This window comes from Stegostoma tigrinum, chromosome 17, assembly GCF_030684315.1.
Source record: "Stegostoma tigrinum isolate sSteTig4 chromosome 17, sSteTig4.hap1, whole genome shotgun sequence".
Taxonomy (NCBI): domain Eukaryota; kingdom Metazoa; phylum Chordata; class Chondrichthyes; order Orectolobiformes; family Stegostomatidae; genus Stegostoma; species Stegostoma tigrinum.
This window is the reverse complement of record NC_081370.1, coordinates 63808427-63835563: the sequence shown is the minus strand read 5'-3', so window position 1 is coordinate 63835563 and position 27137 is coordinate 63808427. Positions and strand designations below refer to the sequence as shown.

Sequence of the window (27137 nt, the reverse complement as noted above, 5' to 3'; positions counted from 1 at the left end):
TTTTGATGATGATGTAGCTTCCTCGGATAAACTCCACAACAAATAAATGCTGAGACTTGTGTTGACACAAACAGAACAATGGCATCATGCTGCTACCATTTTTCTTCAAACCTGGCTGGGAGAAAGATATGTGGTGCCCATATTCATAAACAACTGTCAATAGAGTAGAACAGATATCGGTTTTGATACATAGCACAGCTTTCAGAGATGGAATCTCTAATTTATTCCCGCAAATTCTAATAATCCAACTCCAAGTCATGCCAGCAGTTTCAGACATTGACAGTGTGAATGTTTGGTCAACTTGCTCCAGAATTCTTCCATTCTCTGTGTTGACACTGATCATAACATTGCTTCCATGGATAACACATTGTAGAAACATCTAGTCATGGACAATGCATCCTCTTGGGCATGAAGGGGAAGGAAAGGAAATAACAAGGTTTAGGAAAGAAAGCGACATGAATATTTTGGGGTGGTACGGTGGCTCAGTGGCTAGCACTGCTGCCTCACAGTGCCAGGGATCCGTGTTCAATTCCTCTCTCGGGCGACTGTCTGGAGTTTGCACATTCTCCCCGTGTCTGCGTGGGTTTCCTCCAGGTGCTGCGGTTTCCTCCCACAGTCCAAAGATGTCCAGGTTAAGGTGGATTGGCCATGCTAAATTGCCCGTAGTGTTCAGGGATGTGCAGATTAGGTGGGCTATAGGGGGAAGGGGCCTGGGTGGGATGCTCTGAGGGTTGGTGTAGATTTGTTAGGCCAAAGGGCCTGTTTCCACATAGGGGTTGTATGATGATCTATGGCAGATACTACAATATTGGACTCATTAATAGGGTTCTTGTAGTGCCGTGGGCACCTGCAAGTTTTCCACCTGGCAATCCATTCCTGTTTTAGAGGGTATTGACATCTCAGTGCTTCTGGCCTGGATAGCTTGCTGGAGCCTGGTGAAAAGGGATAGCATTCCTCTATTCCATCCGCCGAAAAAAGGCATGCTGCCCTGGCAAGTTCTAACACCTAGAATGAACTTTGGTGTGAAGAGGTACGGGTTGATTCTAATTAACCCAGACTGCCTCCATGTGGTGCTAACCCCAGACAAACCTGATCCTTCTGCTGAAGCACTCAATGTGCTTAACACAAGGCATATGCCTCTTTCATTAACTTTGGAAACACTTGTGTTGCAATAAATGGACATATATTAATTGTACACCCTGATCCTTACTCTAATTCTAATTTTCTCCAAGACAATGAGAGAGAGAAAATTTGCTTGATCTTCTGAACGACTGCACCTTTGATAGCACACAGACACATTTTCAGTTTACCCTTATTCACAGACCCAGACTGCCAGCTGAGAAACTGTGCTGTCATCTCTGTGCTTGAACCTTTTAACTCAAAGTTGAGATGGTTACATATTGAGCCAAAATAGACCAGTCAGCCAGAAATCACTACAGGGATCCCAAAGTTTCAAATCTGCATTTAAGTCGACTGGTCTGTTTTTCACCTTCACATAGCAAGAACTGATAAGTCAATAACTTGTTGGAAGAGAAGTACCTGAAGTAAAGGAAGCAAGCCTGTTGTCCTGGCTTTACACCTGCACCCTCACCCCAGCTGCTGTCAGCTTCAAATACAACAGATTTGCTCTCTTTGCAACATACGAGCTCTCCCTCAGACTCCTGGGCTCAATCACTCTGTTCTTTTCTGCAAAAATTGTCAGGATAGTTGCTTGACAGCCAAGAGTGTGATTCAAAGACCTGGGCACCTGGGTGCACACCTAGTGATGTCTGAAGCAAAGCATAAAGCCTGACAGGTCGGGGAAAACTACCCATTTACCCAGCTCCTGGTATGTGTCTATAGAACAAACATCATAACATTGTTTCCTGCCATCTGTTAACTGTAAACATTAATGGGAGGCAGTGATATTGTAGTAATGGGACTAGACTAGATACCCAGGAGTCCAGGCTGATTCATTAGAGACAGGAGCTCAAATCCAACCACAGTAAATGGTGAAATTTGTATTTACTTAATTATGTGGAATATAAATCTAATCTCTGTATTGGCGATGATGAAACTGCCATCAGTTTTTGTAAAAACTCACCTTATTCAGTAATGCCCTTTAGGGAAGGAAATGTGCCACCCTTACCTGGTCTGGCCTACATGTACCTCCAGACCCACAGCAATATGACTGACTCCTAACTGCTCTCAAAAGTTGTGCAGAAAACCATTCAGCTCATGTGATACCCATATCCTCATCAAAAAGAATATGAAAAATTAGCATATATTACAGTCATACAGCATAGAAACAGGCCCTTCGGCCCATCATGTCAATGCCGAACAACAAACACCAAACTACACTTAACCTGCTTACCTGCACTTGGCCAATAGTGTTCTTTATCCTGGCATTTTAAGTGCTCATCCAGCTGTATATTAAATGTTGAGATTATCTGCCTCTATCACCCAATCAGGCAGCATGTTCCATATTTCTACCAACCTCTGAGTGAAAAAAATATTTCTCACATCTCCTCTTAAACCACTTACTTTTCACCTAAAACCTGTACCCTCTGGGGAAAAGATCCTCAGATGTACTCTGTCTATACCTCTCAATTTTGTCTATCTCAATCAGAACTCTTTCCCCCCCCCCCCAGCCTCCTCTGGTCCAGAGAAAACAAACGCAGCCTATCCAGTCTCTCCTCATAACTGAGATTTTTGTCCCTGGCATATCCTGTTGAGTCTCCACTGAACCCTGTCCACTGGAATCACATCTTTCCAATAGTGAGGCAACTAGAACTGCATAACAATGTGGCCTAACTATTATATAAAGTTGCAACAAGACCCCCTTGCTCCTTTATTCTACACCTTGGCTAATGAAGGCAAGCATGCCATCTGCCTTCTTGACCACCCTGTCTATCTGTGCTGCTATCTTCCAGGATGTACTGACTTGTGCATCAAGATCCCTTTCTCCCTCAGTGCTCCCTCGGGACCTGTCATTCATTCTGCATATCCTTCTCTCATTAGAAAAACCACAATATATCACTTCACACTTATTAGGATTAAATTCAATCAGCCATTGTTCTGCCCAATTTAGCAGCTGAATAATATCAGACTCTAGCCTGAGACTATGCTCCTCAGTATCAACCACAGCCACCAATTTTCATCTCATCTGCAGACTTACTAATTATATTGCCCATATTTACATCCAGGTCGTTAATGCACATAACAAATAGCAAGGGTCTCCTCACAAATCCCTGTGACATACCGCTAGCCACAGGCTTCCCATCTCAAAAACAACCATCGTCCTTTGCCTCCTGTTTGTAAAGCAATTCTGTATCCAATTTGTCAATGTGCCTTGGATCCCACAGGCTCTTACCTTTAGGGTCAGTTTTCCACATGGGACCTTGTCAAAGGCATTACTGAAGTTCATGTAAACCACATCAACTACACTACCCTCAACTATATAGAACATAGAACATAGAACATAGAACAGTACAGCACAGAACAGGCCCTTCAGCCCACAATGTTGTGCCGACCATTGATCCTCATGTATGCACCCTCAAATTTCTGTGACCATATACATGTCCAGCAGTCTCTTAAATGACCCCAATGACCTTGCTTCCACAACTGCTGCTGGCAACGCATTCCATGCTCCCACAACTCTCTGCGTAAAGAACCTGCCTCTGACATCCCCTCTATACTTTCCTCCAAACAGCTTAAAACTATGACCCCTCGTGCTAGCCATTTCTGCCCTGGGAAATAGTCTCTGGCTATCAACTCTATCTATGCCTCTCATTATCTTGTATGCCTCAATTAGGTCCCCTCTCCTCCTCCTTTTCTCCAATGAAAAGAGACCGAGCTCAGTCAACCTCTCTTCATAAGATAAGCCCTCCAGTCCAGGCAGCATCCTGGTAAACCTCCTCTGAACCCTCTCCAAAGCATCCACATCTTTCCTATAATAGGGCGCCCAGAACTGGATGCAGTATTCCAAGTGCGGTCTAACCAAAGTTTTATAGAGCTGCAACAAGATCTCACGACTCTTAAACTCAATCCCCCTGTTAATGAAAGCCAAAACACCATATGCTTTCTTAACAACCCTGTCCACTTGGGTGGCCATTTTAAGGGATCTATGTATCTGCACACCAAGATCCCTCTGTTCCTCCACGCTGCCAAGAATCCTATCCTTAATCCTGTACTCAGCTTTCAAATTCGACCTTCCAAAATGCATCACCTCGCATTTATCCAGGTTGAACTCCATCTGCCACCTCTCAGCCCATCTCTGCATCCTGTCAATGTCCCGCTGCAGCCTACAACAGCCCTCTACACTGTCAACGACACCTCCGACCTTTGTGTCGTCTGCAAACTTGCTGACCCATCCTTCAATCCCCTCGTCCAAGTCATTAATAAAAATTACAAACAGTAGAGGCCCAAGGACAGAGCCCTGTGGAACTCCACTCACCACTGACTTCCAGGCAGAATATTTTCCTTCTACTACCACTCACTGTCTTCTGTTGGCCAGCCAATTCTGTATCCAAGCAGCTAAGTTCCCCTGTATCCCATTCCTCCTGACCTTCTGAATGAGCCTACCATGGGGAACCTTATCAAATGCCTTACTGAAGTCCATATACACCACATCCACAGCTCGACCCTCATCAACTTTTCTAGTCACATCCTCAAAAAACTCGATAAGGTTTGTAAGGCATGACCTACCCCTCACAAAGCCGTGTTGACTGTATTTGATCAAGCCATGCTCTTCCAGATGGTCATAAATCTTATCCCTCAGAATCCTTTCTAACACCTTGCAGACGACAGACGTGAGACTTACCGGTCTATAATTGCCGGGGATTTCCCTATTTCCTTTCTTGAAGAGAGGAATTACATTTGCCTCTCTCCAGTCCTCAGGTACGACTCCAGTGGAGAGCGAGGATGCAAAGATCTTCGCAAGTGGCGAAGCAATTGCATTTCTCGCTTCCCAAAGCAGCCGAGGACAAATCTGATCCGGGCCTGGCGACTTGTCAATCTTAATGTTTGACAAAATTTTCAGCACATCAGCTTCGTCTATCTCTATCCATTCCAGCATGCACACCTGCTCTTCAAAGGTTTCATTCACTACAAAGTTTGTTTCTTTCGTAAAGACAGAAGCAAAAAACTCATTTAGGGCTTCCCCTACCTCCTCAGGCTCCACACACAAGTTCCCTATGCTATCCCTGATCAGCCCTACTCTTTCTTTGACCATTCTCTTATTCCTCACGTAAGTGTAAAATGCCTTTGTGTTTTCCCGGATTCCTTCTGCCAAGCCTTTCTCGTGCCCCCTCCTGGCTCTCCTCAGACCATTTTTGAGCTCCTTCCTTGCCTGCATGTAATCCTCTCTAGCTGAACTTGACCCTAGCTTCCTCCACCTTATGTAAGCTACCTTCTTCCTTTTCACTAGAAGCTCCACCGCTCTCGTCATCCAAGGTTCCCTAATCTTACCCCTTCTTGCCTGTCTCAGAGGGACATATTTACTCATCACTCCCAACAACTGTTCCTTAAACCGTCTCCACATGTCGATAGTTCCCTTACCATGGAACAACTGCTCCCAGTCCATGCTTCCTAACTCATGTCTAATCGCATCATAGTTTCCTCTTCCCCAATTAAATATCCTCCCATTCTGCCTAATCCTCTCCTTCTCCATAGCTATGTAGAATGTGAGGCAGTTATGGTCACTATCACCAAAATGCTCTCCCACCACAAGATCTGATACCTGCCCCGGCTCGTTTCCGAGCACCAAGTCTAGAATGGCCTCTCCCCTCGTCGGCCTGTCAACGTATATATCGTCACATTTTCAGAAAAATTCATTTCAATAAGTCAAACAAGTATCCTCCCCTCTGACAAATCTGCACTGACTATCCCTAACCAATTCCTGCCTTTCCAAGCGTTGATTGATTCTGTCCCTCAAATTTTTCATGGAATCATAGAATTCTTACAGTGTGGAAGCAGGCTATTTGGCCCATCGAGTCCACACCACCCTTCTGAAGGGCATCCTACCCAGGCCTACCTCTCTGTCCTATCCCTGTAACCCTGCATTTCCCATGGCTAACCCATTTAACCTACACATCAGTGGACACCATGAGACAATTTACCTTGGCTAGTCCACCTAGCCTGCCCATCCTTGCACTGTGGGATGAAACTGGAGCACGCAGAGGAAACCCACACAGAGAATGTTCAAACTCCACATAGGCAATCACACGAGCCTGAAATCAAACCCAGGTCCCTGCTGCTGTGTGGCGCCAGTGTTTTATCCCCCCTTATTCATTCACGGGATAAGGGCATCGCTGGCTCGGGCAGCATTTATTGAACATCCCTAATTGCCCAGAGGGCAGTTAAGAGTCAACCACATTGCTGTGGGTCTGAAGTCACATGTAAGCCAGACCAGGTAAAGATGGTAAAATGTGAGGCTGGATGAACACAGCAGGCCAAGCAGCATCTCAGGAGCACAAAAGCTGACGTTTCGGGCCTAGACCCTTCATCAGAGAGGGGGATGGGGGGAGGGAACTGGAATAAATAGGGAGAGAGGGGGAGGCGGACCGAAGATGGAGAGCAAAGAAGATAGGTGGAGAGGGTGTAGGTGGGGAGGTAGGGAGGGGATAGGTCAGTCCAGGGAAGACGGACAGGTCAAGGAGGTGGGATGAGGTTAGTAGGTAGCTGGGGGTGCGGCTGGGGGTGGGAGGAAGGGATGGGTGAGAGGAAGAACCGGTTAGGGAGGCAGAGACAGGTTGGACTGGTTTTGGGATGCAGTGGGTGGGGGGGAAGAGCTGGGCTGGTTGTGTGGTGCAGTGGGGGGAGGGGATGAACTGGGCTGGTTTAGGGATGCAGTGGGGGAAGGGGAGATTTTGAAACTGGTGAAGTCCACATTGATACCATATGGCTGCAGGGTTCCCAGGCGGAATATGAGTTGCTGTTCCTGCAACCTTCGGGTGGCATCATTGTGGCAGTGCAGGAGGCCCATGATGGACATGTCATCAAGAGAATGGGAGGGGGAGTGGAAATGGTTTGCGACTGGGAGGTGCAGTTGTTTGTTGCGAACTGAGCGGAGGTGTTCTGCAAAGCGGTCCCCAAGCCTCCGCTTGGTTTCCCCAATGTAGAGAAAGCCGCACCGGGTACAGTGGATGCAGTATACCACATTGGCAGATGTGCAGGTGAACCTCTGCTTAATGTGGAATGTCATCTTGGGGCCTGGGATGGGGGTGAGGGAGGAGGTGTGGGGACAAGTGTAGCATTTCCTGCGGTTGCAGGGGAAGGTGCCGGGTGTGGTGGGGTTGGAGGGCAGTGTGGAGCGAACAAGGGAGTCACGGAGAGAGTGGTCTCTCCGGAAAGCAGACAGGGGTGGGGATGGAAAAATGTCTTGGGTGGTGGGGTCGGATTGTAAATGGCGGACGTGTCGGAGGATAATGCGTTGTATCCGGAGGTTGGTAGGGTGGTGTGTGAGAACGAGGGGGATCCTCTTGGGGCGGTTGTGGCGGGGGCGGGGTGTGAGGGATGTGTCGCGGGAAATGCGGGAGACGCGGTCAAGGGCGTTCTCAATCACCGTGGGGGGGAAGTTGCGGTCCTTAAAGAACTTGGACATCTGGGATGTGCGGGAGTGGAATGTCTTATCGTGGGAGCAGATGCGGCGGAGGCGGAGGAATTGGGAATAGGGGATGGAGTTTTTGCAGGAGGGTGGGTGGGAGGAGGTGTATTCTAGGTAGCTGTGGGAGTCGGTGGGCTTGAAATGGACATCAGTTACAAGCTGGTTGCCTGAGATGCTTGAAATGGACACCACACCCGGCACCTTCCCCTGCAACCGCAGGAAATGCTACACTTGTCCCCACACCTCCTCCCTCACCCCCATCCCAGGCCCCAAGATGACATTCCACATTAAGCAGAGGTTCACCTGCACATCTGCCAATGTGGTATACTGCATCCACTGTACCCGGTGCGGCTTTCTCTACATTGGGGAAACCAAGCGGAGGCTTGGGGACCGCTTTGCAGAACACCTCCGCTCAGTTCGCAACAAACAACTGCACCTCCCAGTCGCAAACCATTTCCACTCCCCCTCCCATTCTCTTGATGACATGTCCATCATGGGCCTCCTGCACTGCCACAATGATGCCACCCGAAGGTTGCAGGAACAGCAACTCATATTCCGCCTGGGAACCCTGCAGCCATATGGTATCAATGTGGACTTCACCAGTTTCAAAATCTCCCCTTCCCCCACTGCATCCCTAAACCAGCCCAGTTCATCCCCTCCCCCCACTGCACCACACAACCAGCCCAGCTCTTCCCCCCCACCCACTGCATCCCAAAACCAGTCCAACCTGTCTCTGCCTCCCTAACCGGTTCTTCCTCTCACCCATCCCTTCCTCCCACCCCCAGCCGCACCCCCAGCTACCTACTAACCTCATCCCACCTCCTTGACCTGTCCGTCTTCCCTGGACTGACCTATCCCCTCCCTACCTCCCCACCTACACCCTCTCCACCTATCTTCTTTGCTCTCCATCTTCGGTCCGCCTCCCCCTCTCTCCCTATTTATTCCAGTTCCCTCCCCCCATCCCCCTCTCTGATGAAGGGTCTAGGCCCGAAACGTCAGCTTTTGTGCTCCTGAGATGCTGCTTGGCCTGCTGTGTTCATCCAGCCTCACATTTTATTATCTTGGAATCTCCAGCATCTGCAGTTCCCATTATCTCAGGTAAAGATGGTAGTTTCTTTCCCTAAAGGGCATTAGTGAACCAGATGGGTTTTTCCCCAACGATCAACAATGGATTCACAGTCATCGTTAAACTTTTAATTCCAAATATTTATTGAATTCAAATTCCATCATCTGTTGTGGCAGGATTCAAACCCAGTTCCCCAGAACATTACCTGGGCCTCTGGATTAACAGTCCGGTGATAATACACTAGGCCATTGCCTCCCCAACCACGGCGCTGCCCAAATAATTTCCCTTCCACTGATGTCAGACTAACTGACCTTTAATTCCATGCTGTCTCCCAGCTGTCCTTTCTTGAACAAAGGAACCAAATTAACTATCCTCCAGTCACATGGCACTTCACCTGCGGCCTAGAAATCTGGGAGACCTTTCAACATGGCCTGGGCATTTTTGCACCTTTATGCCTGCTAATGTATCTATTATATCCCCCTTATTAACCTTAACATGTCCAAGAACATTGCCATCCCAACGGAAATCCATGGCTACAATGTCTTTCTTCTCAGTGAATACAAGTGTGAAATATTACACATTACCCCTTTTAACTAATAGGCCCCACTCTTTCCCTGGTAATCCTCTTACTCGAAATATACTTATAAAAAGCCTTGCTGTTTTCATTGATCTCATCTGCTTAAGATATTTTGTGACCCCTCATACACTCCTGTTACTTTTGAATGGCCAAAATCTTGCTTTTAATGCCCTGCAGCTGACACCTGCTTCTCTCCTTTCCTTCATCAAACTCACAATATCCCTGATAATGGGAACTGCAGATGCTGGAGAATTCCAAGATAATAAAATGTGAGGCTGGATGAACACAGCAGCCTCCGCTCTGATGAAGGTTCTAAGCCCGAAACGTCAGCTTTTGTGCTCCTGAGATGCTGCTTGGCCTGCTGTGTTCATCCAGGCTCACACTTTATTATCTCACAATATCCCTTCCTTTCCCAGGTCTCCTGCACTTGCTACCCTTGCCCTTCCCTCTTAGAACAACAGACTGACTGTGAATTCTCACTGTACTATTAAAAAAAATTCCCACTTGACTGGCTTCATTTCTGAGGATTAGCTGTAGCACTGCCTAGTCTAGCAGGACTGTGTAAGTAACAAACTCTTCTGGATGCATCATCCAATCCTTTCACACGAAGGTGATCCAGTTAATGTTCACAAAGTTGAAATTTGCTGCAATCTGTATAACTCTATTGCTCATATACTTTATCGTCTGTGTCTGACTATTGGGAGGACTGGTGTACTATCCCAGCAACGTAACTGCTCCTCTATTTCGAAGCTCTACACAAAGCCTCATTTGAAGACCCTTCTATGACGTCCTCCCTCAGTAGCGCAGTAATAGTTTCCTTTAGCAATGATGCAAAGCCTTCACTTCACTCATATCAGCGCTCCCCCCTCCCCTCCCCTGCACCCCCACTCTCACTGCACCTGAAACTTCTATCCCCTGGAATGTTGAGCTGCCAGTCCTGTCCTTCCTTCAATCATGTCTCAGTGCTGGCAACAATACTATATTCCCATGTGCTGATCAACACTCTAAGTTCATCTGCCTGACCAGTTCAAGCTCTGAGTATTAAAATAGATACCATTTAGCTTTCTGGTCCTACCATGTGCCTTATCCTGCTCTGGTCTTCTCTGCTTGCTAGACTGTCATAGTATTCCTTCTATATCCAATTGGAGCTTGCTCCCAACTTTACAGCTATCTGTACCCAATTCCCCCGCCAAATTAGTTTAAAACCATTCAACAGTAACAGCAAGTATGTTGGACACATTCCAGTTCTATGCAACCCATTCAGATTGTACAGGTCCCCACAAACTTGTTTTTTCCTCCCTTTATTCCTTCATGGGATATGCTGGCCAGGCAGCATTTATTGCCCATCCCCAATTGCCCAGAGGGCAGTTCAGAGTCAACCACGTTGCTGTGGATCTGGAGTCACATGTAGGCCAGACCAGGTAAGGATGGCAGTTTCCTTCCCTAAAGGACATTAATGAACTAGATGGGCTTTTCCAACAATCGACCAATGGATCCATGGTCATGATTATATTTTAATTGCAGATATTTTATTGAATTCAAACTCTCCCATCTGCCATTGTGGGATTTGAACTCAGGGCCCCAGAACATTATCTGCATCTCTGGATTAACAGTTCAGTAATACTACCCACAGGACATCGCCCCCCACTTGAGGATTCAAAAGTATAACACCTACTCTCTTTTTTCATTCCTTTACTAGTACATCTGCCACGTCATCTTTTTCCTGCACTCAGTATCACATGGTCCTGCCATTGTGAACTTTACCAAGTACACATAACACTTCAGGAACCAATCACACAATCTTACTAACTCCCATAATTCACATTTCTTGCACTCTCTCTTCTCTCCCCCTCCATTCCTAACAACCTACAAATCACAAAAATAGGGACCTTACCCTTCACCTCAATCCCAGAATTACTCACTCAATCAGTAAAGCTGGTTTCCAAACAACCAATCCTCTTGCTCTGCATCAATTTTGATCCATAATGTCATCTTAGGAGCTCCACCTCAGGATTCAGTGAATGTTCCACCTGCTTCTATCCTCACCCCCTCCCCCTCACACTCTGACTGATCTCAATCTTCTGCTGCTTCTCAGACTGCCATGATTCCTCACCAGAATTCCATGTTTAATATAAAGGCCCTCTCAAACTCTTTCAGCCTCCGGCTTTGTGTTTTCTAACCAACATCCCTTTGGATCTGCCTCCGATTGGCCCCTCCATCCTAAGCACTCCTGTTCTGTTCTGTTCTGAGCTGGAGACCCTGGACCATTCTCTGTCTCTTCCCTTGGTTACTTGCCCTCCTTTCATTTTCCTAATTTTTTTTATTCCTTCCTCATTTACGAGGGTGCCAGATAAAAAGAAAAGTTTAGCCTAATTGATTCACTCATAACCATCAGCCTTTATTAATGCCTGTCCAACAGGTGTAATCCTTTGTGTCTCATGTGGTCTCTTGATAGGGTAAATGAAGATTAAAATTAATGGATGAAATGATGAGTATATTGTCTTTACACAGAATGATAATTTCAATCACCCTTCTGTTTAATAGGCATGTCGTTATGGCCATGTTCAACATCTGGAACACCTGCTCTTCTATGGGGCTGATATGGGAGCACAGAATGCTTCAGGCAATGCAGCACTCCATGTCTGTGCCCTTTACAATCAGGTGAGCAGCTGCAAGCCATCGCTGTATCTTACTTTCTACTGGATAGTAACTCTTTGTCTCGTTGCACTTCATAATTAGATCAGAAAAAAAGATGGAAATGAACAAGATTATAGTTGTAACATAAAGTAACAGTGAAGCTGAAAGTTACACTTATCAGTAATGGTGGGATACAATAATGACCACGTCCTTGTGAGATTCATGTCAAACATTAACTTGTTTACTTCATGCAAGTTAAAGTCTAGACCAAAATGACAGTTTGGGGAAATGATAATTGTTTGCCCTGACACAGCTGACAGCAATTTTATGCAAGAGTTATACTGAATTCAAAATGTTAAACTCTGTTTCTGCCTCCACAGATGCTGCTAGGCCTGCTGCTTTTTCCAGAAGTTGCTCAGTGAGCTAACTGATTTATTCCCATAAGAGAACCTAGGTTCCAGAGCAAGAACAAACTTGCTGGAGAAGCTCAGCAGGTCTGGCAGCATCTGTGGGAGAGAAAACAGAGTTAATGTTTCTGGCCCAGTGACCCTTCAGAACGTTCCAGAACTTTGATGGTCCCAAGTCTGGCAAAGGTTTGGTTCCTGTTAGATTGAATGCTTTTATCCAGATTCCTTTGATGTTTCCGGATGATATAGTTGGTTTGAGAATATTTACATAATTCTTGTTTCAGCAGATATTGTATCCTCATCAAAGATATTACCTGCAGTACTGGGATTTTTTTTATTCATTCACGGGATGAGGGTGTTGTTGGCCAGGCAGCATTTACTGCCCATCCCTAATTGCCCAGAGGGTAATTAAGAGTCAGCCACATTGCTGTGGGTCTGGAGTCACATGTAGGCCAGACCAAGTAAGGATGGCAGTTTCCTTCCCTAAAGGACATTAGTGACCCAGGTTTTTTTTGTGCTCCTTGACACCACTTTTGGCCAAATGCAGCCTTGTTGGCAAGGGCTGTCACTCTCCCCTCGCCTCTGGAATTCAGCTCTTTTGTCTATGTTTGAATCAAGGCCGTAATGAGGTCAGGAGCTGAGTGGCAGTGGTGACGCCCAAACTGGGATTTCATTTCTTATGTGTTTAAATCTGCCAGTGATAAAGGCCAACATTCCATTTGCCTTCTGATAGCTTGCTGTACCCTGAATGTTAACCTTCAGTGACTTATCAACAAGGGCACCCAGGTCATTTTGTACTTCTACTCTTTCTAAATTCTCACTATTTAAGAAATACTTTACATATCCATTTCTTCTACCAAAGAGGATAACTTTGCATGTGTCCACTTTATATTCCATCTGTTCTGTTCTTGCTCAGTCACTAAACCTGTCCAAATCCTTCAGAAAATGTTTTACATCTTCCTCACCGTACTGTCTTTGTATTATCTCCACATTTGGAAATCTTATATTTGGTTGCATATTACATCCATTGATACCCCTCTGTCAATTTTGTTCATAATGTCTTCAATAAACTTCAATACATTCATCAAACACAATCTTGCATTTGCACATCCATGCTGACTGTTGCCAGTCAGATCATTTTTATCCAAGTGTCCACTTATCTGATTGAAGTCAACAAAATCCTGAGAGGTATAGACAAGGTGAATAGCAAGAAGACCCCCACCCCCACCCCCGATTGGGGTCTGAATTACTAGAGGTCACAATTTCAAGGTGAGAGGGGAAAAGTTTAAGGGAGATATGTGTGAAAAAGTCTTTCTGCAGAGGGTGGTGGGTGCCTGGAATGCGTTGCCAGTGGAGGTGGTAGAGACGGGCACGATAGCATAATTTAAGATGTATCAGATACATGAATGGGTAGGGAGCAGAGGGATACAGATCCTTGGAAAATAGACAACAGGTTCAGATAGAGGATCTGGATCAGCGCAGGCTTGGAGGGCCAAAGGGCCTGTTCCTGTGCTGTAATTTACTTTGTTTTTTGTTAGTTCTTTATCACACCCCTTTGGATCAATTTTAGAGATATTTCTGTTTCTAAGTCATCTTGCTCAGCTTGCATGGTCACAATTTATTTCCTTTCTGCAAATTTCTGTGCATCCCTGAAATTTTTTTTATTCTTTACGATGTCTCCCTGATACCCATAAATCAACTGCTAACTTAGCTCACTTATTATTTATCATGGGTTCAATAAACTAATGTCTTCCATTGCCTTGCATGATTTATACCTCTCTGACATCTCCACAATCTTTTGCATCTGGAGTTTTCTTTTCACTCACTTCTAGTTTCTCAGAATATCTCTCAGTCCTGACCCCTTGGACACTGCTACTAGCATCATGCATTATGCTGTTATGGATCTTCATTTTTTACTGGAGAAATCTGCTTCTTCACCTTTCACTCTCTCTCACTGTCTGCTTTATAAACCTTAAGGTAGCAATCACTTTGCCAGTTATCTGTCACATGGCTCATTCGTCATTTAGTGAAAATGATATGAATTATTTTAAACGCTGTTACAAAATCCCTGTTCCAAGTGACTCTCTAACATCTAGAGAAACAAGTCTGATTTTCAGAAAACCAAATTAAAATCTATTTCCCTTGATTGTAAATAAAAATAATGTTATGAGTCTTCATCACACTGTAAGTAAGATATAGTAAAGAAAGTGGCAGCGTCTGCAGATAATTTTCTGAAAGAACACAAGAAAGCTAATTTTCTTTATGTACATCTCCCACCTATCCCTTGATTTGCTTTTTCTTGTAATTGATTTTGATATTTTGCTAGTTGACCTGTAATTATCTGAATTAAATATTTCACAAAAGTTGGTAAAGAGCAGGTCTGAGTTTGTAATGGGATCAACCACAGGCTGGCCAGTGGCGGAGCAGGCTTGAGGGATTACAATGAATTGTTCTGATCTTATGATCCCTACACTTTGCAAAAATGATTAAATTGACCCATGTACAACATTCAAAAAGTTTATCCTTTTGCATCTTATGAGGGTATTGATTCTGTGCAATGCAATGTTAAAAAATTAATAACTTGATAGACTGTTCGTTCGATTGTTCCAGAATTGAAATGTGTGTTACTTTGCTTGGAAACCTGAGCAGCTGTAAGTAAAGTTCAATTTCACTGATAATCTGTATTTCTGGAGGATTGGTTTCAGTTGACATGCAATGTGGCAAACCCTAAACTCAGAACCTCAACAGGAGAATGTTTCTGACCAGGTATATATGTGACAGTGAAATGTATTTGCTGCACATTGGCTGTCCTTTGTTTGCAGTTTCTCACCATGTTTCATCAGCTTTGTGTAGGCAGACTCCTATTTCAGTATATCTGTGGGTGGTTGGATTTAATTAGGCAGAGCCTGTTCACTCACATTTGCTGTTGCTAGCTTTAACATTCTTGCAGCGGTTAAATACCCTTCCAGATTATAAAAACAAATTAGCTCCTTGTTGCAATTAAAGCAGCTTTTGTTCCATACACAGCAGGCATTTCTTTATATATTTAATTCTTTGGGAGCGTAATGTACAGCACTCTGTTAATTTTACTTTTCCATCGACTTCCCCTAATTCTATTACAAATGGCAGGCCATGAGGTAATCATAGTGAGTGCAGCTTCTCCATGTATCTGCTGTTAAGCATGGTAATGTTGGGGGATATATGCTAAACAGAAATTGTGTATGTCAAACTGCTTGCTTGTTTCATCTTGCTCCGCTAAACATTTTCTCATGATTGGCTCTTGGTCCAAGAAGTCTTATGAATTAATTCAAAAGAGTGTAAAGAGAAGGTTATGAGCCAATGTTACAACCTGTAACATTTATGGCCATATCTGTTTGTGCCATAGACACGCAGGCATTACTTTAACCAATCATACCAACTAAATGTGTGGAAATCCTAGCTTGTTCGAATTTTAATCCTTTCAAAGAAAAATATTACTGCCATTTCAAATGGCCATGAGGCTGGAGGTGTTTATAGAGACAGGGAGGAGGACTCCATGGACGGATTTGAAAAACAAGAACGAGAGGTTTAAAATTGACGTGTTACTTAACCAAAGGCAATGTCAGTCAGTGAGCATGGGGATGACGTGGTGCAAGCACAGTAGAGTTTTGAGTGATCTCCTCATAACATTTGCTCATTTCTCTGCTCCAATTGTGTTTATTCATTTTATCTTTGCTATTTCCAATGCAGCCTGTATATATTGGTGTTGTTGTTGCCCAATCATTTATCTTTGTTCCTGTAGGACACGTGGAGTTAATTTTACGCCATTATTTTGCTTCTGTTAGTTTCAAAGTGGAAGTTATGACACACTTATGGAGTAAGTGGGAGTTGAAGCAGTCCTCCTCAGTCAGAGGTATGGACACTACCACTATGTCACAAAACCAAACCATTATTGCAGCCTAGATAATAAAATGTGAGGCTGGATGAACACAGCAGGCCAAGCAGCATCTCCGGAGCACAAAAGCTGACGTTTCGGGCCTAGACCCTTCATCAGAGAGGGGGATGGGGAGAGGGAACTGGAATAAATAGGGAGAGAGGGGGAGGTGGACCGAAGATGGAGAGTAAAGAAGATAGGTGGAGAGAGAGTATAGGTGGGGAGGTAGGGAGGGGATAGGTCAGTCCAGGGAAGACGGACAGGTCAAGGAGGTGGGATGAGGTTAGTAGGTAGATGGGGGTGCGGCTTGGGGTGGGAGGAAGAACCGGTTAAGGAGGCAGAGACAGGTTGGACTGGTTTTGGGATGCAGTGGGTGGGGGGGAAGAGCTGGGCTGGTTGTGTGGTGCAGTGGGGGGAGGGGACGAACTGGGCTGGTTTAGCGATGCGGTGGGGGAAGGGGAGATTTTGAAACTGGTGAAGTCCACATTGATACCATATGGCTGCAGGGTTCCCAGGCGGAATATGAGTTGCTGTTCCTGCAATCTTCGGGTGGCATCATTGTGGCAGTGCAGGAGGCCCATGATGGACATGTCATCTAGAGAATTTTCTCTAGATGACATGTCCATCATGGGCCTCCTGCACTGCCACAATGATGCCACCCGAAGGTTGCAGGAACAGCAACTCATATTCCGCCTGGGAACCCTGCAGCCATATGGTATCAATGTGGACTTCACCAGTTTCAAAATCTCCCCTTCCCCTACCGCATCCCTAAACCAGCCCAGTTCGTCCCCTCCCCCCACTGCACCACACAACCAGCCCAGCTCTTCCCCCCCCACCCACTGCATCCCAAAACCAGTCCAACCTGTCTCTGCCTCCTTAACCGGTTCTTCCTCTCACCCATCCCTTCCTCCCACCCCAAGCCGCACCCCCATCTACCTACTAACCTCATCCCACCTCCTTGACCTGTCCGTCTTCCCTGGACTGACCTATCCCCTCCCTACCTCCCCACCTATACTCTCTCCACCTATCTTCTTTACTCTCCATCTTCGGTCCGCCTCCCCCTCTCTCCCTATTTATTCCAGAACCCTCACCCCATCCCCCTCTCTGATGAAGGGTCTAGGCCCGAAACGTCTGCTTTTGTGCTCCTGAGATGCTGCTTGGCCTGCTGTGTTCATCCAGCCTCACATTTTATTATCTTGGAATTTTCCAGCATCTGCAGTTCCCATTATCTCTCATTATTGCAGCCTGAAGTATTTTGAGTATCTTGTTGAGTTAATTGAACCTTCCTTCAGGTAGTTGCGGAATGCAGTATGATTTAATTGTCCTTCTGAGCAAATAAAACATTCTGAGCCTGAAACAGCAATCAGAGAAGGAATTGAACGCTAGACCCACGGATTAAACACCTGATGCTCTTCTGACTGAGTTTCCTCGGTTCCCCCAACCAATTGTTGCCGCCTGTTGATTGTTTGAGCTGATACACTTAACCAAGCAGGACCCCCAGTGGGCTGTATGAAGGGCTGTCAGGGATGTAGAGTGAACATACCATGGAATTGGGCTGCACTCCATGGCGTGTATCATTTACGCAGTACAAGGCACTGATGGTCAACCTTGCCCTTCCCAATCCTTTAAGAAGCAAACTGCTTCTCAATTACCCAATGCCAGGTGCTGTGGATAGCTTTTAGTTCATTTGCTTTCCTTCAGATAATGTGAACTATTGTCCTTCACATGGAATATTATGGATAAGGGCAAAGTTCTGAACAGGTTCATGTTTATGATACAATGGCTCCATTCATATTACTGATGTCACACATGGTCACTCATTCTGTTTTACTCTAGACCTACTTGAGCTTTTGGAGGGAGGAGAGGTATCTGTCCCATCTGTGTAAGATCCTTGTAAAGATCCCTGATCAAATGGAGTTGTAATTACTGCCTTCAGTTCCCACAGTCTAGTTCACTGCATACAATGTGGTCTCCTCCATATTGGGAAAAAGCATAGACTGGGTGACCACTTCACAGAACATCTATGTTCTAAATGCAAGAAAGACCCTGAGCTTCCAGTTGCCTGCACGGAGTGAGAGGTGAGCTTGTAAGATTGATAAAGAACTGGCTCGGTCATAGAACACAGAGGGTAGCAGCGGAAGGATGAGTTTCTGAATGGAAGGCTGTGACTTGTGGCATTCCTCAGGGATCAGTGCTGGAACCTTTGCTATTTGTAAAATATATATAAATGATTTGAAGGAGAATGTAACTGGTTTGATTAGTAAGTTTGCGGATGACACAAAGGTTGGTGGAATTGCAGATGGTAATGAGGACTGTCAGAGGACAAAGCAAGACACAGAGCGGTTGGAGGCTTGGGCAGACAGACGGCAGGTGGAGTTTAATCTGGAAAAATGTGAGGTACTGCATTTTGGAAGGTCTAACACAGATGGAAAATATACAATAAATGGCAGAACCCTTAAGAGTACTGATAGGCAGAGGAATCTGGGTGTAGAGGTACACAGGTCACTGAAAGTGGTAATGCAGGTGGAAGAGGTAGTTTACAAGGCAATGGCATGCTTTCATTCATCGGCCGGGGCACTGAATTTAAAAATTGGCAGGTAATGTTGCAGCTTTATAGAACCTTAGTTAGGCCACATTTGGAATATTGTGTTCAATTCTGGTCGCCACACTACCAGAAGTATGTGGTGGCTTTGGGGAGGGTATCGAAAAGATTTACCAGGATGTTACCTGGTATGGGGGTCATTAGCGATGAGGAGAACTTGGAGAAGCTTAGGTTGTTCTCACTGGAATGACAACGGTTGAGGGGGACCCTGATATAGGTCTACAAGTTTATGAAGGGCATAGATAGAATAGATAGTCAGAAGCTTTTTTCCAGGGTGTAAGAGTCAGTTACCAGGAGCTGTGGGTTTAAGGTGTGAGGGGCAAGGTTTAAAGGTGATGTACGAGGCAAGTTTTTTTACACAGAGGGTGGTGGGAGCCTGGAACTCACTGTCAGGGTGGATAGTGGAAGCAGATGCGACAGTGACTTTTAAAGGGCATCTGGGGACAACTACGTGAATAGAATGGGAATAGAGGGGTATGGTCCCCGGAAGGGTAGGTGGTTTTTTATTTGTGATGGGCAGCATGTCGATTTAGGCTCCAAGGGTCGAAAGGCCTGTTCCTGTACTGTAATGTTCTTTGTTCTTTGTTCACTTCAACACACCATCCTGCTCCGCGGCCAACATCTCTGTCTCTGGCTTGCTGCAGTGCTCCAGAAAAGCTCTGCGCAAGCTGGAAGAACAACATCTCATTTCCACTTGGGGACCCTGCAGCCCTCCGGACCCAATATTGAGTTCAATCATTTTAGGGCCTGAACTCTCCCATGCCCGAGCCAAACCCCCACACCAGGCTTTGTTACTACAGAGCCTGCCATTACACACTAGCTATTGTTAACAAACCCCGTTAATAAGTATTCACCCTCCTAGCCAGATCGTTATCAACTCATTTGTCTGTCCAACTTGTCCTGCTTTCCCTTTGGACTCAATCCCCTCCTATGATTTACTCTTAACCCACTCTCCCTACTTTATCTTCTGCATATAAATCAACATTTTCCTGGCTACCATCAGTTCTGAGGAAGGGTTACCGGACCTGAAATGTTAATGTCTCCTCACAGATGCTTGCTGAGCTTTTCCAACAAATTCTTTCTTTGTTTCTGATTTACAGCATCCACAGTTTTATTGGTTTGAGTAAGCTGGGACTTCTTTCGATTGAGTATAGGGCGTAGACAGATGACTTAATATGTAATCATGAGGGACATAGATAAGGTGCAGAGCAAAAGTCTTTTCCCTAGGGTGGGGGAGGTCAAAACTAAGGGCATTACTTTGAAGGTGAGAGGAGAAAGATTTAAAAAGGACTTGAGGGTCAACTTTTTCCTGTCTGGAATGAATTGCAAGGGGAAGTGGTGGATTTGTAACAAGTACAGTTACAACTTTTAAAAGGCATTTGGATACATACATGAAAAGGAAAGGTTTGGAGGGATATGGGCCAAATTCAGGCAAGTGGGACTAGATTAGTTTGGGAACATGGTCGACATGGGAAGAAATCCAGACGAAAATGTTTCAAGCAAATGAGTTCATCACTTCAAGAGCACTATAGCTTTAAGAGGAAACAGTCAGCAGCTAAAATGGAACACCCACCCACAAACATGACAGCAGCTGTGCACGCAGCAAAAAGGTAAGCTTAGCACTCTTAAGATAAACTTCATTCAGAAGATGGTAAGAGGAGCGGGGACAAAAGGGTGGGCTAGAAAAAGAGAGAAAAGTTAGCCACATGTACAAACTGCAAAGGCCTTAATAAAGAAAGATCTGTAAAAAGCAATTGAATGTTCTGGGGCATAAAGTTAGATGTGTCAAAAAGCAGGGGATAACTGTATAAAACGGCAAGTTCAGAAAGATAAGGCAAAGGACTATTACAATGAGACCACCATCTTCCACATCAGGTTCCATGAAACTAAATCAGAAGGAACAGTGAAAAAGTCAGAAAAGAAATGAAAATGAGAGAATCAGAAAGGCCTCAGAGAGACAGGAAAATTTACGTTAAGCCTGTAATTATGATTCCAATGTCCCAAGGAGAGGAGGAAGAGATTCACAACCAGAAAAACAACTGCCCAGAAACAAACGGTTGTTAACCAACCAATCATGGGGAGCCCAGTGAGTGAGTTTTATGGTGAAACCTCAGAACAAGAGATATCTGCAGAGATTAACAACAATGCAGAAAATAAATCTTTCTCATGATGAGATGTAAAGTGAGCAGAGACCCATAAGCGGCTGAACTCGACTCAACAAGAATAAATGATTGACCAAGACTGTGCTCCTATTTGTCAGTGTGGTGCCAAAAGATGGCCAGATCAAAACCCAGCAAGTTGAATTAGAGCACACGCTTTGAGCACTTACTAGTCTTCATAACTTCGGATGGTTTCCTAGTCTGTGGAAAACAGTGATTTACTCCAGACTGTCTAGAAGGTGCAGTGGAAGGAATCCATTTGGATGATTTGCCCATTAGATTTGAGCTGGCCAGAGATCTCAAAAGTGATTGAAGGTTTTATTTCTCATTGTGCAATCTGCGATCATACATCTGTCATCACCAAAAGCAGATCATAAATTAAAAGGTAACAAGGTGTAGAGCTGGATGAACACAACAGGCCAAGCAGCATCAGAGGAGCAGGAAAGCTTGACATTTTGGGTGCTGACCTGAAACGTCAGCTTTCCTGCTCCTCTGATCCTGCTTGGCCTGCTGTGTTCATCCAGCTCTACACCTTGTTATCTGGGATTCCAGCATTGGCAGTTCCTACTATCTCAAAAGTTAATACATTGTTTAACACAATGCCTGATCTGGAAATCCAGGATACTGCAAGCAAGATGCCATCTCTGTCAACAGAGAATCCAACTTCTAGAAAGAAAATTTAGGAGATGGAAACCACTTAAGGTGATGGACCAGCAATGACATCCACAAAAAACTGCATCCTACACCAATGAAATCCGTGAGTTAAGAACTCCTCCAGTGGAGAAGTAATCCACAGATCAGAACCAGGAACAACAGTCTGCAGGAAAGAATCCTGCCATTTTCCTGAGTCTGGGAAAAGTGTGAAATATCCAGGCCATCTGCCTGTGTGATGTCAGAGATCGGGGCTGGAGCTGATGAGGAAATGGTAAATGTAATATATATAATGGAAGGATGAATTAATTTTGAATGAAAAAGCTTAGTGAGGGTAGGGGATCCTGTGTACAGGCTAATGCTCATGTTGCACTGACTCTGCCTGTTCACCTGATATCAGATACAGTTTATGGGTGGACACAGGGAGCTACCTTCCAGTTTTCAGATCAAATATAGATGTACTTATTACTAGCATACAATAAACCTTATTGTTATCTCAGAACAGCCTCTTCTGTCGATACTGTATGGTCGTGTATCCTCTACCACTAATCACTAGAAAGACCTGAGACAAAGGAAACACAAGGGAGGATTGCTGACAGCACACATCTTCAAACAGCCCTTACCCCATATCACAGACTGGGAGACATGGCAAATACCTGGGAGTACTACATTATTCAGGAAAATCCTCCTCCTGCCTTCCTCACCAAGACGAAAACCATCATCAAACCAAGAATCTGGTTCAGCATGTTGTCGAATGCTCCATTTTGAACCTTCACATTGTGTTGTTTGCAATTTTCACTCACCTGTTTTCTCTTGCCTCTAGACATGTAAAATTTCAAATCAACTAAATCTAATTTAACACCTCTTAAAGAAATTTCAAGATTTATCCCTTTAAATTCTCTTTAAAAATCCTTTACAAGACCACAACATTGAAACATAAGAAAAACCATACGAACTGTAGATGCTGTAAATCAGAGACAAAAATAGAAATTGCTGGAAAAGCTCAGCAGGTCTGGCAGCATTTGTGGAGTGAAATCAGAGTTAATGTTTTGGGTCAGGTGACCCTTCCTCAGAACAATGACACATAAGGTCCTGGGAGGATGTGACATGAAGATGCGGAAAGGATTTCTCCTTGTGTGACAGATAAGAAGTTGGTGACACTTTAAAAACTAGGGATCTCACATTTGAGTGAGTGAATGAATGAATGAATGAATGAGTGAATGATTTATTGTCACTAGTATTCCAGAATGAGCAATGCGATAAAATACAGTGAAAAGCTCCAATTGTTGTAACAATTAGACACCATTTGAATACTTCAGGAATATGAAGGAGGATGAGAAGGAATCGTTCTCTCTCACTCTCTGAGACGATCATTACTATGGAGAATTTTCTTCCCTTGAGAGTGATGGCGCTGCATTGTGGAATTTTTTTAAGGCTGAGCAAGGCAGATTCCTGATTAACACTGAAAGAGTAGAAGATGGATTTGATGATCTCATCAAATGGTGAAGCACAAATTGCTCCTAATTCCAGAGATAGTAGCCCCTAATTCCAGATGTTTTATACGTTTGTATTTAGGATATTTTTATAAGGGCCTTTGGTTTGAATGGACTGGAGCTGGTTACCACGGAAACCACCTCCCATCAAGAGAATGATGATACTTCCTAAGTCTTTTTCTTTGAGAATCCAGTAATTGCTCCCAATGATATCAAAGTCTTTCAGTGACCTAACACATTCAAATTTTTATCAGCAACCATAAAGGAAAGCGTGTTCCTGATTCCATACTCTTCCTTTCCCAGTGCTTGTGTCCTTTGCTGTATCCTGGGCAAAGGAATTAAATGGTGTCCCCTCTGGATCAGAGGATTTCCACTTGGATTGATTTAAATGGGTCTCACTCAGAATGTGACCAAGGATTTCATTCACATCCTGGAATGACCTCTCAGTTGGTTTATTTATTAACCTTTGGTTCATCGAGTGAGTGAGGGATAGAAGTCACATTTTTGAATTCTTGATCATATGTTTTCCCCAGCAAGGAATTGACATAAAGCTTTTTTTTAAAACTTAGCATGTAGGCTCATCACTTCTTTTTAAAGCAGTTTAACCTGACAGAAGCTGAACTTAAATAAATAATAACAGAAATTGCTGGAGAAACTCAAAGGTTCTAGCAACATGTTTGGAGCCTTACAAGGGGTAACCTCAAACCAGGCACCTTCTCAGCACAGATGGAAGGAACCTGTCGGAGTGATTTTAATGAGTTCCCTGATTGAGGCTATTAACCTGGGCCAATTAGGGAGCCCTGGCTGACAGATATTAAAGGTGAGTGTCAGAGATAATGACTCTGTGAGAGTTGACTGTGAATGAGTTGTGTCTGTGATGATGAGAGTAAAGCATGATCCTGAAGAAACATGCTTGCATCTTTGAGTGGGGGATAAGTGTTTGTGGCTGTTACTTGGAAGCTTGACTCATTTGTTGAAATGAGTCCAGTATACGGAAAGAATGTGTTATTTTTTCATTGTGCTAGAGTAAATCTGATGACAGCTTGTGGACTTGCAACCTTTTCTTTCTCAGGAGCCTAACTTTCCCTGAGGCAACAGATACTAAACCTTCAGTAAGGAATATCACAACCCCAAGACTCCTTTAATTCTGAGATGCGTTGGATTTTACTTGGCATTTCAAGAACCAGGGGACTCAATGTCAGGATTTTTGACATGGCAGAGGCATGCGACTTTGGGTTAACCCTTAATGAGATGCTTAGAGACCATTTGACGTGTGAAATTAATGATGTAACTAAGCACAAGCACCTACAAGCTGAAGCCCAACTGGACTTCAAACAGGGACTACAATTGGCTTTATCATTGGAAAATGCAGCAAGTAGAGTATTTGAGTTACAGGATATTCCAATGGAAATGGACCTCACCAGTCCAACTGAGCTTCGGGAATACCACTTCAGTAAAAGCAGCTGCATAGCCTCACTCAGGATATATCCCGAACAGAGGGGCTGTAGGTCAGCCCACAGCAAAACCCGAAAACAAAACCAAGCCTTAGCCAAATAGGGAAAACTTTCTCCAGCATCCCATCCAACAAGCCATTGCTATTGCTGCCAGTATTCGAACTCAAGACAGCTAAAGAGTCCCACTAGACCTAAACTGAGTAAGAGAATTCCCAGTAATCAGGAGAGTATCCAGGAGAATTCATACCCTAGAAAGTCCACCTACATCTGATTTGTTAAATTGCTAAATTGTTTAGCAAAATCCAAATCAGAAGCAATCAAAATAAACATCTGGTTAAGTGCTCATTGGGTTCTAATGGAGGTTGATACCAGCACAACTTTCTCAGTGATTGCAGAACCAATCTATGTCAAAATTCACTCTGGACTCCAACCATTGCATTTGTGCAAGATATTGGCGAGACCGAGTGCCTACGTGGGGAACCTTTAAGGATTAAGGGAACAACTTTGATTCTGGTCTTTTATGGAAAGCAGCTGGCTCAGTTCCCAGTGACTTTATTAAAAGGCTCAGGCCCAGGCCTGATGGGGAAAAATGATTGAGAGAGATTCACCTTGATTAGCTCAACATTTTTCAATTAGAAAATGGTTTCCCAAACAAAGTCCTAATTAAATATCCAGAAGTTTTACAGGAAGATCTAGGGATTATCAAAGAAGCCAAGACCACCTGCATATTGACCAGGAAGTAATCCCACGATTCTGCAAGGCTTGCCTAATGCCATTTACCTCCCTGATAAAAGTCAAGGCAGGAATCAGAAAGCTGGAAAATGTAGGAATCAGCAAACCCGTCCAGTTTGCAGCCTGGGCGGCACCGGCCGTACTGATCATGCGGTTTGCCTTTGTGGCATTTTAAACAAACAATAAACTGTTTCTTGTAGCTGGATAAAAAGCCAATGTCTCGCATAAAGGATTTATAAATATAGCTGGCAAGGGGGCTGTCCTTCACAAAACTGAGCCACATGACTTGCAATTGCCTTTTAGATCAGGATTCCCAGGAGTATGCTACAACTAATACCGATAGGGTTTATACCAATACACAAGACTGCCACCTGGGGTATTTTCAGCCTGTCCAAGTTTTCAGTGAATGATGAAAAACATTTTGCAAGGTCTATCTCAGGTGGTCATTTTCCTGGATGACATTATAATAACAGGGGAAACCAATAAGGAGCACTTGGAGAACTTTGAGATAGTCCTAAAGCATTTTTCCAATGTGGGTGTGCACCTAAGAAAGGAAAGATGTGTGTATCAGGTACCTCAAGTGTCCAGTCCTGAAGAAGGGTAATACTCAAAACTTTGACTTCTCCTTTCCTCCAGATGTTGCCTGCTGCGTTTTTCCAGCCTCCTGTCTGTCTATCTTGGATCCCAGCATTTGCAGAATTTTTTCGCCTCTCACCCCAAGTGACCTACTTGGGTTACAAAGCCAACAAGACCTGGTTACACTCATTGGAAGATAAAGTGAGGGCCATCAAAGCTGCTGCATCTCCCACATCTGTCACAGGAGCTGAGGTCACTTCTTGTGTTGATAAATTATTATGCAAAGTTCATCTGTAACCTGAAATTTATCCTGGCACTCTTGCATCCACTCTTTAAAAAAAACCCTTTCAAATGGCTGCATAGACAAGCCCTAGCTTTCAGGGAAGTAAAAAAACTGCGGGTCATCCTCTAAGGTGTTGACATACTGTGATCCCAAAAAGGATCCTGTATTGCCATGTGACGCTGCCTGTATGGCATTGGGGTAATGCGAACCCATAGATTACCCAATGAAGAAGAATGCCCAAGAGTAGGTGCATCCAGGACTTTGGCTAATGCAGTGTGTATATACGCCCAGATAGAGAAGGAATGTTCGGCAGTCATATTTGGAATTAGGAAGTTCGTCTGATACCTTAATGGGCATAAATTTGTGATAATAATGGAACACCAAATACTTAAACAGAACACGGCAGTGCCACCCATAGCTTCAGGCTATATTCAGCAGTGGGGTCTAAAACTAAGAGCTTGTAATTACTAATCAGAACACCATACACGAGGCCTAATAGTGAATGCAGATGCGTTGAGCTGTCTCCCACTGGCAGATACATCACCGGCGGTACCACCACTGGAAGAGTCTGTAATGATTTTACAGTTTCTGAGCACACATCCAGTCACAGCTGACAATGTCAGACTTTGAATGCAGAAAGATCCAGTCCGGTCAAAACTGAATCAGCTGGTGGTGATGGGGGAAACCAAAGGGCCATCACACCAGAACTGACACCCTTTTGGATCCGGAGAGACCAGATCACAGTCGAGAATGGCATAATGTTATAGGGAGCAAGAATTATTGTCCTGAGCAAAGGTCATCGCCAGGTACTGGCTGACCTCCACCAGGGTCATCTAGGGGTTTACAAAATGAAGATGTTGGCAATATGTTACTTCTGGTGGCCAGGCCTAGACATAGTCATGGCTGTATTGGTGAAGCAGTGCCCAGCATGCCAAAGAGGTTAAAAATTACTCCCAGCAGCGCTCCCACACCTGTGGGAATGGCCTGGTCTTGGTAATATGT

General features: G+C 44.5%; 1 protein-coding gene across 1 annotated transcript in view; it reads left to right on the top strand.

Moving 5' to 3' along the window:
* Positions 1-27137, top strand: part of shank2b (SH3 and multiple ankyrin repeat domains 2b) — a 1006494-nt gene that overhangs the window by 254826 nt on the left and 724531 nt on the right. The window contains exon 9 of the mRNA XM_059652213.1: positions 11773-11889. Within this exon, the coding sequence (XP_059508196.1) occupies positions 11773-11889 (117 nt within the window). The remainder of the gene's footprint in view (positions 1-11772; positions 11890-27137) is intronic.